At 37.0% G+C, this 14,981-nt stretch overlaps 1 protein-coding gene across 3 annotated transcripts in view; it reads right to left on the bottom strand.

Moving 5' to 3' along the window:
- GXYLT1 (glucoside xylosyltransferase 1) overlaps positions 1 to 14,981 on the bottom strand; it is a 44,374-nt gene that overhangs the window by 18,137 nt on the left and 11,256 nt on the right. For all 3 annotated transcript variants that reach the window (XM_032493297.1, XM_032493295.1, XM_032493296.1), the window contains 3 exons: positions 10,557 to 10,728; positions 4,699 to 4,824; positions 1,602 to 1,853 (listed from right to left, as the gene is read on the bottom strand). In XM_032493297.1, the coding sequence (XP_032349188.1) occupies positions 1,602 to 1,853; positions 4,699 to 4,824; positions 10,557 to 10,728 (550 nt within the window). The remainder of the gene's footprint in view (positions 1 to 1,601; positions 1,854 to 4,698; positions 4,825 to 10,556; positions 10,729 to 14,981) is intronic.

Genomic DNA, 14,981 nt, shown 5'->3' with positions numbered 1-14,981 from the left:
GTTACCAAGCAGTGACGTTGTTCCTTAGCACATAATCTTACAGCACCATCTTCTGGTATAATATTACTGTGCATAGTCTAGCCATCAGAAAAAGAACTCATGGCATTACACCTGTTTAATTTGGTAAAACTTTATAGTACACGAAAATTTTAAAACTCAAAATACATTAATAAATTGGGTACTTGAAGAAAGAAGTTTACTATTAAGCAACAGCACAGGTTACACTAGACTCGTTAATTCATTCATTTGCAGGAGACAAAGCTGAAATGGAAATCAAGATTTCAGAAAGGTATAGAAAATAGGAAAGTTAAAAAAAAACGAAAAACACCTAGGTTTACTAGATCTACAGAAGACAGCAGTGATGGGTACTAACTGTCTCAAGACTGAAATGTCGAGACATGGGCAGCGATGGCTACAAGGAGGACTGCTGCCTGAATCAAGGGTTGAGAGGGGACAACCCCAGGTGAGGCACAGGTTTAAATCAGGTCTGCAGAAAGGAGTAATGAACAGTGGTGTAAATTCTGGCTCACCAGAGGCCATAAGAAAAACATCAGACCACTACACACAGCACAAACATGTGTGTATATATTTTTCATATCATAAAAGACATAATACCTATCAGTGTTTAACTTCGTACTAACCAGATGTAACGGGATAAATTGTGTGTTTCAGAAGCCACTGTTTTCAGCTAACACTGAAGTGCTCATGCTTACTGTGTCATGTTTTCGCTAAGCATTTTAAATGGGTCTCTTTTAAAATACCAGCCTACAGAAGTCCATTTATTGCCGCTATTTTCCAGTTGAGAGAACTGGCGTTTGAAGGTTAACCAGCTGGCTATGGTACTGGTGACCAGGGGGCAAAGCTAAACATAAGACCAAACAGTTTGACTCCTGTGCCCCGAGACGACAACGACTTAAGACTCATCGGCATGAAATTGCTAAACAGTACAACATACCTATATGTTCAAAATGCAGAGAGACTTAAATAGTTTGACTCTTCCACTGACCCCACAACTGGAGAGGCAAGAAATATTCAGGGATTTTTTTCTTTTTAAGTTAACTTCCCAAAGCACCAAAATAGCCACCATTTACTACGTGTTAGCCTCTGGTCTAATTAATTGAATCCTCACAAAGCCCTACGACATAGGCACTGTTATCGACCACCCTGTTTCACAGATGAGGAAATCAAAGCAGAGATGTTCAAAACTTACCCAAGGTCCCAGAGTTTGAAACAGGCCAACAGGATCCAGAGTTTTAAGCTCTCAACTGCAATCTGTGTTCCCCCAAGATGTATCACACTTTAGCTTCAATACTGTGTGGCTGCACATCTACAGAATGACAACGCCTGCCTGAATAACAATCTAGGAAGACGGTGCCCACTCACTGCATCGTCACTTCACTGTGATGTAACGCCGTCCGCTCTGACCTACTATAATGCTCTAATAACACGGAGGACACACTTTTCTTCAACTCTTCCAGGTTAAGTGGACAAATTCTGAATAGTTCAATCTAGTTTTTAGTAAAGCAAAATTAAATTGGAAACCCAACAGTTTGGAAAGAAAACAGAGACAGGTTAACCAACTACCTGTATCAGTGACTTACCTTGAAATACTTCCTTCTCATTCTGGTCATGTTCATCAACATAACTCCAGAGTTCACGCCAGTTTTTCCATAGTACGGATGCCTGGCAAAGCGATTATACCATCCTATCCGAGGCTCTTCGTGTTCCGGTGCCATGGCAGCAATTTGTGTGGAATTAAATTTCTTTAGTAAAGACCAGATATCATCAATGGGCCGTAAAAAAAGGATATCAGTGTCGACATACAACAGTGAGTCAACGTCCTTCAGGATTAACTACGGGAAGAGACAGTTGAATCATTAACTATAATTCTACTTATTTAATATAAAACATAGAAGAGTCTTTAATTACTTAAAAATATCTAATAGATAAGCTAATTTACATTAATTTTTAAAAGTAATTTTTCCTAAATTGTTATTTTACAAGAGCATATATAAAGATACTCAGCTAATCTTTATATTTACTTTTAGAGAAGATAAGCTATGAAAACAGACAAGAACAAAAACTCAATACTAACAATTAGAAGAAAAAAATAAAAGTAATATCCTCAAAGATTAGAGAGGAAATGTTTTTCATAATGGAAGATAACGTTAACTTAGATGAATTTACATATCAAAGCTTAATTTCCTGAGATAAATACAGAAATTAACCAATACAAATGAAGACCTTCTAAACTTGTTCCCTCTGCCTAGAACACTAATGGCGCACCTTTACCTCATTCTGGCCTCAGCCAGTAAACGGTGGGGCCAAAATGGGAATCCAGACCACCTGGTTCCAGATCCATGTTCTTGACTCTGAGCTTACTGTCTCCCAATGAATCAGAGAAAATGTGCACTGGCAGAGCAAGGGTGAAGACAAGACTCGTCTCTGAGGGAAGACTGGCTATGTTACTTTCTGAGAGATGTTAATCTCCAGCATGTGTCTTCTACAGGGATTTCCAAGGGTTAGTTTTTATTTCTGCTTTACCCACAAACTTTAGAATCTGACTCCTGCAAATTTAAACTTATTGTCTATCCCAGTACATTAGGAAAACTCAAATGATTAACTTAACCTCAAGCTTTTTAGTTAAGAACATAATGAGAGTAAGAGCTTGATCTTCATTCTGCTCCTTTTCAAAGCTGCTACCTCCTCCTGCAGCCAGGGTTAAGCCATCACCTTAGTGAGCAGTTACGAGGCTGAAATCACTCCATTCCCCTCACTGATTTAATATTAGTATCAGGCTGGGGGGAAAACCTGACAGCTGACTACAGAGCCTGAGTAGGGAAGGTTTACTTGCTCAAAGACTGCAATTAAAAGGGTGTGTATGTATGTGTCTGTAGGTCTGTCCCTCTCTCTCTTTTTAGGGGGCAGAAGAGTGAGGGGAATTTGTTTTTATATCAACATTTTGCTTCTGTACCCTGAGACTAGAGTGTGTTTACAGACTACTGTATTGTTAGCAGTCTAGGAAGACACTACGAAAGGATCCAAGGCCACTGCTGAGAGCCACTGCCAGCTGGAGACCACACATAAGGTTACATAATAACCACATTTGTATTTTCTATGGTTCCTTTTGGGGGAAGGAGTTGGTAGAGCTTACATTAGTTCTTTTAATCCAGCTATTTTAAAGGAGGAGAAACTTAGTTAAAAATAAAAGTTTTCTACTTAGAAAAAGGAAAAATCAATTTATTTAAATCTGGTTAAAAAGATGCAGAAGTTAAGAGTGAAGTATGAGGACAGTTTGACAGGTTTCAAGGATTTAATTTTAGAATTTCAAATTCCATTTAGGAATTTCCCAGATTACAGTATCAAATGATGTGGCAAATTTCACATCACAACATCAATTACACTTGTCAATAATGCAGAACAAAACAGAAGAGCCATGACTGTACCCTCAAGTGCCTTTTCTCACTCCTTGCTCTTCAGTGACATGTCTGTGTTCATTTAATGTCACAGTGCGTTTGTTTAATGTCAGTCTCCCATACAGACAATAAGTGATATGAGAATAAGACATCGGTTTCATTTGCTCCTATACACCCAGTACAGGTACGTGGCACTCAAACTATAATTAAATGATGTAACACTGCAGTGATTCAATATAAAATTTTTTTTAATTTTTACAATTTAGAAGCTGCATTAAGCACCTAAAACTCCTTGGGCTTTTCCCTTATCTTAATCCCTTATTTGTGTGCTTCTTACAGTGGAAGCAGATAATGAAAAAGAGATGCTAGGATCCAGATTTTTTTTATGCACAGAAACAGATACTCGTCTGGCAGACGCAGCTATCAAAATGTAACTTAACTTTAAATCTTACTGACATCTTACATTTGATAAACTCTATTCTATTAATATACTAAGAATTAATTGCCTTAATCCACTTAATAATAACAAGTAACTTAAGTTTCTTCCCCATAATTCTATACTTTCCAGAAACTTGTAAGCTTCTTAAATTCAGGATTTTGACTACCATAACTACTTTAAACATTTCAGTGGTTCTAACAACTACTGAGAATTTTAAAACTGTGGGTGAATTCAATTCAAAATGGAAGAAGTAACATTGCTTCTGAGTATTTTTAGAATGAAAAAAAAATAATCAGGGTTTATCACCAGAGACCACCACCAAAGAACAGCCCCCACTGAATAAATGGTTCCCATTTCCCTTTGAGTTCACATGCCTCAAATTTTGTGTCTGGGTTAAGGTAGAACCTAGGAAATGTAAACTGGCTTGCTGTTAAGACAGAAATGGTCCTTTAATGATGCATTCTACCTCTTTTCTCACATTATAAATGCAGTCTACAACTTGAAGGTGACCCTGCCACTGCATTTCTCCTGGCAAAGACTTGACTCCATTAAGATCTGACGATCTCTAACTCCTTCTTAGAGATAAAACAGTTTATAGCAACTGAATAAATTAAACTGTAAGAAATAGTATTTCAACAGAAATTAGTTAACTTTTTCATTTTTAACAGAGGTTTTTATTGGAGCTTTTATTTGTTCTATGGGAACTTTTTTTCCTTCTCACGTTCCAAGGGAAAAATCATATGTGTATGTTTACTTAACAGATTTATATGTAACTCTTCATTAACTCATGTATAAAAGCACGATTCAAACCAAAAAACAAAAAATATGGGGGAAAAAACTTACTGGCAAGAACAGTCTCTGGGAAGCACATGGTTTAAAGAGCTTTTTCCACTCCACTGCATTCTCACTTGGAAAAGTTATTGGGTACAATGAATAATTAAATGTTTGTAGAAATGACCAGCTGTCAAGCTAAAATATATTAAAAAAAAATTAGAATTCAGTTTAGATTTGTTTCACTTTCGCTATAAAATCATAAACAGAATATTTTTCAAAAGCTAATAATTAAGATAGTATACATTTTGTTGTACAAGATTAAGAGAAAGTCAGATTTTTCTTTCCCACCATTTTGTTTTCATTCGATAATCTTAAAATCATTCTAATTTGCCAGAAAAACTTCACCGTAAAGATCTGAGGCACAATTAAAGTCGTAAGGAAATCAATCACAAAACCAGAAGGTTGGAAGAGCCTTACAAGCTGTTCACCTCCGTCAGCTTGACCTGATGTATAGATCTTCCCAACACCTAAACAAATTAAACTCAGAAAGATGAAGCACTAACTTTATTACCATAGTATGTATAATAGAAAATGTTTATAATCCAAGTCAGACCAATATGAAACTGATTAGAAAATATTTAATCTATGTAGTCTCAATATGCATGGATATTCCTGGCAATAAAATATTCCAATAAATACATATCCAGTGCCAATTTTTTTAAAAAACGATTATAAAAGCAAAGTCTGATTTTCTGATCTGCAAATCTATGATGATGAACAGATTTACTCTTTGTATCCTGAATGCATTTCATGACACTGAATTGCTTCAAATTCAGTTTACGTATTACCTATCATTGTTGCTTCAACAGATTTGTTGATTTAAATTTTGTACAGAGCATTCACAATCTATTGGCAGGGGAGAAAAAACTAATCAGTTTATGTAACAGGCTGAAGGTGATCTCTTTTTGAATTATGTCTATGTTCAAGTAATTTTTAAAAATATTAATGCCTTCTAACATAGTTTAAGGGAAAAGTTTCACTTCTAACACATTGCTTTGATGTCTCAGCTAATTACTTTCAAACACTAGCATTTTATTTTCCCTGTGTGACTTCTAAGTCACGGAAAGATCCTTTGAATACCAACTTCAAAATGAAATCTCAGTCTTCTTTAATTTAAGTTCTAATTATCTAGTCATCTTTTTTGCAGTAAGAGCATGTTCCACAAAATACCTGATACTCTTTCACCAAAAGAAAAACCAAACATTCTCAAGAGTTAATTATGACAGTTAAAGAAAAACTAAGTTTTTAAATACAGTATATATTACACAAGCATTAACTCAGCCAGATTTAAAGACAACACAGAAGCTGCATATAAGATGAAGCAACACATTTATTTTACTTTTAGAATACATTCTCAAAGGCTTCCAAAGTTGGTAGCAATCTGTTGCTATTCCCTGAAATGTTAGGAAAGCTTAATTCCTCAGTTAATACTTTAGAAAACAATCCAGATAATGAGATCAAGATCACAAAAACACATTATCAAAAACTTAATCACTTTGCTAACATGACATTGTAATAACTACATGTCAAATAAAAAGACTAGAAATATTTTTTAAAAGTAAAGCTTTTTAAAAATTTTTGTTTTTTTTTATTGAAGTATAGTTGATGTACAATATTATATAAGCTACAGGTATACAATATAGTAATTCAAAACTTTAAAAAGTCATACTCCACTTATAGTTATTACAAAATATTGGCTATAATCCCTGTGTGGTACAACACATCCTGTAGCTAGTCTATTCAAATGGTTTGTACCACTTAATCCCCTACCCCTACATTGCCCTGTCCTGCTTCCCATCCCCCACTGGTGACCACTACTTTGTTTCTATGTATCTGTGAGTCTGTTTCTTTTTTTCTTATATTCCCTAGTTTATATGTGTAAGTGATATCACGCAGTATTTGTCTTTCCCTGTCTGACTTATTTCACTTGGCACGATACCCTCCAAGTCCATCCATGTTGTTGTAAATGGCAAAATTTCATTCTTTTTTTATGGCTGAGCAGTATTCCATTGTGTTTGTGTTTGTGTGTGTGTGTGTGTGTGTGTGTACACACATACATACACCACATCTTCTCTATTCGTTCACCTGTTGATGAATACTTAGGCTGCTTCCCTATCTTGGCAACTGTAGATAATACTGCTGTGAACATTGGGGTGCATGTATCTTTTTGAATTAGTGTTTTTTGTTTTTTAGGATATATACCCAGGAGTGTAACTGCTGACTCATATGGCAATTCTATTTTTAGTTTTTTGAGAAACCTCCATATGTTTTCCACGGTGGCTGCATCAATTTACATTCCCACCAACAGTGTATGAGGGTTCCCTTTTTCCACATCCTCACCAACATTTGTTATCTGTGTTCTTTTTGATGACAGCCATTCTGACAGGTGTGAGATGATATCTCATTGTAGTTTTGATTTGCATTTCACCAGTGATTAGTGATGCTGAGCATCTTTTCATGTGCCTGTTGGCCATCTGCATGTCCTTTTGGGAGAAAAGTCTATTCAGGTCTTTTACCCATTTTTCAATCAGGTTGTTTGTTTTGCTGATGTTGATTTGTATGAGCTATTTATACATTTTGGATAATAACCCCTTATCAGTCGTATCATTTGCAAATATTTTCTGCCATTCTGCAGGTTGTCATTTGTTTTGTCCATGGTTTCCTTTGTTGTGCAAAAGCTTTTAAGTTCAATTAGATCCCATTTGTTTATTTTTGCTTTTATTTCCTTTGCTTTAGAAGACATATCCAAAAATATATTGCCACAATTTATGTCAAAGAGTGGCTATGTTTTTCTTCTAGGAGTTTTATGGTTTCCGATCTTACATCCGGACCTTTTGAGTTTATTTTTGTATATGGTGTTAGAGAATGTTTGAATTTCATTATTTTAAAAACAGTAACTAAAGCTTCATGCTTCTTAGAATTAAAGATTTTGGCAGAAAACTTAAAGACTTGACATCACAAGTATCATTATCAACTTTACCACCATCTCAGAACACAAGGTAGCGAGATTTCACGTGAACTTTCTTTTTCTTCTATGTTCTCCCTCCTGTATTTATCTGTTCTTGACTCGCATAGTAATAATTTTTGTTGTTAAGGTTGCGTGGCGGCCCTGATTAAAAGGGTATATTTTCAGCACTCACAAACTGCTAGGTATAGTCACATGACTAAATTCAGACCAATGAGATACTGGCCGGAATGTCATGTGCAACTTCTGGAAAGCGTCCTTAGAGAGGACGAGGAGAATGCCCTTCTTCACTCCTTTCCCCTCATGTTGGCAAGAATATGAGTGTGATGGCTGGAGCCTGAGCAGCCATACTGGATCATAAGGTAGAAGTCTTATGTTAAAGATGCCTCAGCCATAAGAGATACGAAAACAGAATCCCTGAAGACATGGGGCTGCCGTATACCACAGGCTATCGATTTTTATGTGAGAGACAAATAAACTTCTATCTTCTTTAAGCCACTGTTATTTTGGGTTTTCTGCCATTACAAATTGATTGTAGCTAATACAAAACCAAAATTCAAAAAAACTTTCTTATCAGAGCAAGAAGTCACTTCCCTCCATATTGCCAAGCAAGAGTTCCCTCCACTCAGAACAAAATTGTCCATAACAATAAAATACTTAGGAATAAATCTGGCCAAGGAGGTGAAAGACTTATACATGAAGAACTACAAAACACTGATTAAGTAAATTAAAGATGACTTAAAGAAATGGAAAGATACCCCATGCTCTTGGATTGGAAGAATCAGTATCATTAAAATGGCCATCCTGCCCAAGGCAATCTAGAGATTTAATGTGATTCCTATCAAATTACCCACGATATTGTTTTTTACAGAACTAGAACAAATAATCCAAAATTTATATGGAATCACAAAAGACCCAGAACTGCCAAAGCAATATTGAAGAAAAAGAACAAAGCTGGAGGAATAACCCTCCCAGACTTCAGACAATACTACAGAGCTACAGTAATCAAAATAGCATGGTACTGGCATAAAACAGACATATGGATCAATGTACAGAATAGAGAACCCAGAAATAAATCCACAGACCTATGGTCAATTAATCTTTGACAAAAGAGGCAGGAATATACAATGGAGAAAAGACAGTCTTTTCAGCAAGTGGTGTTGGGAAAACTGGACAGCAGCATGTAAATCAATGAAGTTAGAACACTCCCTTACTCCATACACAAAAATAAACTCAAAATGGCTTAAAGACTTAAACATAAGGGAAGAAATAATAAACCTCCTAGAAGAAACATAGGCAAAACATTCTGACATAAATCTTAGCAACGTTCTCCTAGGGCAGTCTACCCAGACAATAGAAATAAGAGCAAAAATAAACAAATGGAACCTAATTAAACTCACAAGCATTTGCACAGCAAAGAAAACCATAAGCAAAATGAAACAACCACCTATGGAATGGGAGAAAATATTTGCAAATGATGTGACTGACAAAAGTTTAATTTCCAGAATATATAAACAGCTTATACAACTTAATAACAAAAAAAAAAAAACAACATAATCCAAAAATGCACAGAGCACCTAAACAAGCAATTCTCCAATGAAGACATACAAATGGCCAATAGGCACATGAAAAAATGCTCAATATTGCTAATTATCAGAGAAATGCAAATCAAAACTACAATGAGGTATCACCTCACACCAGTCAGAATGGCCATCATTCAAAAGTCCACAAAGGATAAATGTTGGAGAGGCTGTGGAGAAAAGGGAACCCTCCTACACTGCTGGTGGGAATGTAGTTTGGTGCAGCCATTGTGGAAAACAGGATGGAGAGTCCTCAAAAAAAAATAAAACTAGACCTACCATATGATCCAGCAATCCCACTTCCAGGTATATATCTGGAGGGAACCCTGATTAAAAAGATACATGCACCCCAATGTTCATAGCAGCACTATATACAATAGCCAATACTTGGAAACAACCTAAATGTCCATCAACAGATGACTGGATAAAGAAGTGGTGGTATATTTATATAATGGAATACTACTCAGCCATAAAAAAGACTAAAATAATGCCATTTGCAGCAACATGGATGGACCTAGAGATCGTTATTCTAAGTGAAGTAAGCTAGAAAGAGAAAGAAAAATACTGTATGATATCACTCATATGTGGAATTAAAAAAAAGAAAGGACACTAATGAACTCTTCTAGAAAAGAAATAGACTTGCAGACATAGTAGACAATCTCATGGTTACCAGGGAAAGGGGGTGGGAAGGGATAAATTCCAGAGTTTGAGATTTACAAATGTTAGCCATTATATATAAAAATAGAGTTTAAAAAAGAGTTTCTTCTGTATAGCACAGGGTACTATGTTCAATATCTCGCAATAACCTTTAATGAAAAAAATATGAAAACGAATATATGTATGTATATCCATGACTGGGACATTATGTTGTACACCAGAAACTGACACACTGTAATTGACTGTACTTCAGTAAAAAATAAGAAATAAAAAGTAAAAAAATTCCTAAACCTTAAAAAAGAAAAAGAAAAAGAAAAAAAAAAAAAACAGAATTAAAACCTTTGTGCACACACTGATTGAGGCATGCTCAAGCCAAGGGTGGCAACAAAATTAAAACAGGACCTCTCAGTCAAAACGTCTTTGAACTATAGTCAGTAAAATAAAACCCACTATTGGCAAAGGACTCTAGGCAACCTAACTCCTTTTCAAAAACAAGCCTTCCTCCATGCCCTAGGGCTGGACTCAGACAGAAGCGGCAGCAGGGAACACAACCCACTCTTAAGAGGGCAGAGTTGCAGAATAAATATTTTTGTTCAACAACATTTTATTACAGTGTATCATTGACGGTTCAACTCTACAGTCTTCACTAAGTCTCCAATACTTACTATGCCTTTAAAACTATCATGTAGTTGATCTTCAGCAAAAATATGGACCTGAAGAGGTTTGATGCTGAAGATGAGAGCTGACTTCAACATGGTTACGGTTTCTTGCAGTCTTTCACCGCAGGCAACCACGGCTAGGTGCATTCTCTCAACGGGCTGCGCTTTCACACTGTACCTAACAGAAGAGAAGATCACATTTTCCAGAAGATTTAGTATAGGGTAACATGTTAACAACGTGGTATTCTGACCGTTTTTAAAAACGGAAGTTTGAAGCTTCCATTTAAAAAAGCAGAGAGACACCAAATTACGAAACAGTACAATGTTGAATCAATCACATAATTTCTATACCCTCAACCAGCCTTTCTCAGCTAATGTTCCTCACTAGGAACCACAAAACACAAAAAACGACTACCTCTCAATTCTCCCAAGGATGGTACACAGCTAGCATCGCGCTGGATGCACAGGAGCTCCCAAAGATCCCTCCACTTCAGAAATAAAAGGGAGCATCACTGATTAGAAGGTCTTCCAATTTGATTTTTAACTTTTTTATTAAAAAAAAACTCAAACATACATAAGTAGAGAGAACACAACAGTAAACCCCCATGTACCCATTGCTGAGCTACAATTATCCATTCAAAGGTATCCTTACTTCATCTAAAACCCCGCCCCAAAGCCCCTCCCACCATCAACAGCTCATTCTAAAGCAAGCCCAGACAGAAACTCATCCAGGAACATTTCAGTACTGTGTCCCATCTTCTTCACCCACGCTCATTACAGGAAAAAGTTTCCTTCACAAAACCCTTTTCGCTGTCCCAATTCCACTTATCAAGTAATCAATGAGAGGTAACACATGCTAGTCAAACACTAGAAGCACATCATTTTGGAAGGAAGGAAAGATTCCCTAAACCCAAGTTACTGGCCTCGGCTACGGCAGACCGCACCTCTAACACCGAGCAGCCAGGCCTAAGGAGCCATTCACGCGTCCTGCACCTTAACACTGAACTAACAGCAACCCACCACCGTACAAAGAGCAGAACTAACTATGTGCGACCAACGTGTCCGCAAACAATTAACACTCACAATATGAAGTAAAGACCTCATCTGTGATTCCGGCACAAAATAATCATTTCAGAACTGACAGCTACATAAGAATAAAAGACAACATAAAGCAAACTAGTAACACACTAAAGTACTATGAAGCACAAACATTCCAAACTAAAAATTACAAATTTGACTTCAACTCAATTTCTGCTTACAGAGATCCTTTCTGTAAAATGTAGGAGGGGATTAAAAATTACACGGTTTAATGTTAACAGCTGTATGTATACACTACTGAGATTTCGCAGTAGCAGGGGATGGGCGATTAATCATTTTTTTTTTTAACGTACAAGCTAAGATTTCGGCAGTTACGTTCCTCAGCACAGGCCTTTGGAATCTGGAGCAGTCACGCCTCCGCGTGTGAGTGTGAGCATGCACCAAGAACTGCTTCCTGGGGGAAAGCCTTGGCCTTGCTCGCGGGCGTCAGAAAAAGAAAATCATGGTAAGTAACGCCGAACACAAACAACTGACTACCTAAAACACACCTGAATGTCAAATTCATTCCTCTTAATGTCTTAACATGAAACATTTGGAACCACATTATAGTAACAGGATAAATTAAGTCTGAACATACGTGACGTGCTCCTGCTCTCACTGCACATCTAGCTCTTCCTGTTAACCTGCGGGTTTGCTAAGGGCCCAGAGAACTTTAAGACAGCGGTAGAAACTGAAGCTTTTCTGGTCTGACTGGGTTCCTGAGGCCTGAAAATGGGTTTGTTTCTCTTATGTGGGGCATCTCTGACCTACACGATCACTGGTAACGGTCGGCCTTCAGCAGAGGAGCAGAAAAGCCCTTCAGCAGAAATACTGATCTCCTAGAAAATGCAGGCATCACTTCCTTCCCTGGTCCCTCTTACAGGGAGGCTCAAACTCCTCCACACCCTGATAACTCACTCTTTGTTCAGGCTAACGGGCCAATTATTCTAAAGATGAGGTTCCTTAAAAACAAACAACAACAAGAAAAAGAAACCTCCCCTAGATAACCCATGAACTTAAATATTATGACACCACTTTGTTAACAGTATTAAGTGGAGGAGTCCCATATAAGTGGTGTTCTTGGAAGGAGAGTATTTACTACTTGAGAAGCATGGTGATATTTTACTCTTCATTAAGGTATGAAGATTATCATTATATTAAGACACAATATCAGGTACACACCTTCCCTTTGAAATTTGGATCAATCCACCTGGAACTGATTTTTACGAGTGGTTTGCAGAAGGGACAGTTGCACAGTTTTGCATGTGGCTATCCAACAGTCCGAGCACCTCCAGTCAGTCACCACAGCTTGGCCTTTCCCCACCCCTCTGCTGAGCTGTAGCTTTTACAAGCAAGGTGTAGCCTAAAACTGGGTCTTTTCAAAGCTCTGCTCTTTTTCACTGACAGCAGTTGGGAAGAAACAGTACCTCCTTCCTTGTCTGCACCCTCTATCCATTCCCCTTTTTGCTGCTGAGCCCCTCAGTCTGCAACACCGGAACACTGACAGGTCAGAGGGGAGAAGAGCTGCGCTCTCTACAGCTAAACAAGGGGACGTGACCCCAGGTCACCTCAAAGCAGAGGAAGCCACAATGACTCAAGGAAAAGCCAAGGCAATCAAGACAAACAACAGTTTCACAGAGCCCTAAATTTTCTGATCTTTCTGGTAAATGCCTCCAGACCCTACTCCTCATGATGGTATAAAGACCCTCACTGAGGCACTAAGATGAGATTCTGTAATGAGCCTGGATTGCTTAACTGGCCATAACTAGATTCAGCCCCAAAGCTAAAAGCCAAGAGATTTAAAATGTAAGCCTTAATAGTCGTGTACTGTTTTGCACAGAATTCTCTATTGTAGTAGATGGTTTGAACAAGAAGAATTAACAAATGCTAAAACCATGGAGTATCAATGTATTATCCCCACACATTACCAAGGGGATAAAGATATTGTTAGAAATGTGACACCACCACCTTAACCACATGACCAAACGATCAATAACGTTAAACGTGTGGCATCAGATGCCTCCTAACAGTATGCCCAGAGAAGAGCACATGTCTCCATGCAGTACTCCTGCCAAAATCCTCAGTCTAATCCTGAGACAGATGAATCCAAATAAAGGAACTTTCTGCAAAACAAAACAAAAATATCACGTCACAAAAGAAAGACACCAACCACTATTCCTCCCTGCCCCGCCCTCCCCCCCAAAAAGTGTCTGAGATTGTTCTAGAGAAAAGGAGACCAAATGGATCTAATAACTGAATGCAATTTATATTCCTTGACTGAGTCCTGAATGGGAAGAAAAGATATAAAGTTCATTAACAGGAAAATAAGGAGATATGAATATATATTCTGTCAGAGTTAAATAACTTGAGTGCCAATTTTGCTATGGTGATGCTGGAGAATTTCCCTGTTCTTAGGCAATCCATGCTGAAGACTTAGGTATGTGTCATAATGGCTGTCTCTCAAATTCAGCCAAAAGTGAGCGGAAAAATGTCAACAGGTAAATATCTAGGGAAGGGTCTGTAATGTGCTCACTTCGCTATTCTTGTAACTTCTGGAGATCTGAATACTTAACAAAGCAAAAAGTTGACAGGAGGGGGGTGGGCCAGGAAAAAAAGTTAGCACTTAACGTTTTAGATAATAAGTTCTAATACGAACACCGTTAACAGACTTAAAAGCCTTAGGAATAAATTTACTTTAAGTAACATTTCTGCTATAAAGGAACCATAATATTTTTTCTTCTATTTTTTTAATTTAGACAACATGAAAAGCTTCCAGTGTGTTCTTCTAGCCTATTATTAAACTAGTGTTCTCTCTAGAAGACAATGTATAATATTTAGACTAGGAATCAGCATTATATTGAAGTATATAAACTCAAAGTAAACAAATTAAATTTCTGATAACAATCTCCCCAAACTAAAAAATAACTGCCACAAACCTGTTTTTAAAAACTTACAGTCAAGCAAAATTGGGAAACTATATTCAGAAACACTAATGATAATTTCCTTACTGTGTAGCTTAAAAAAAAGTTTTTCCTCTTAGTGTAAAAAACAGAGTTGTGCTGAATTATCATAGTAGGTAAAACTACTTTAAAGGTGGTATATAAATCACTTTTGGAACAAAATACAATACTTAAAAAAAACTCTGCAAGGTTTTATGCAAAGCATTAAAAATCTAAAAATCCAACAGTAAGTGTAAGTACGAATTGCTAAAATGTAATTTAAAATAACCTGTAAAAATATATCTCTTAAAACTAGTATGGGACCACTCAAGATAACTGTTCAGGTAACAAATTCACAGACTCCATGCACTGAAAATCAATTCCCACCAAAAAGAGAAAAATTCAGTATTTTAAA

Source organism: Camelus ferus, chromosome 12 (assembly GCF_009834535.1).
Source record: "Camelus ferus isolate YT-003-E chromosome 12, BCGSAC_Cfer_1.0, whole genome shotgun sequence".
In the NCBI taxonomy this organism is placed as follows: Eukaryota; Metazoa; Chordata; class Mammalia; order Artiodactyla; family Camelidae; genus Camelus; species Camelus ferus.
This window is presented reverse-complemented; position numbering and strand designations above follow the sequence as displayed.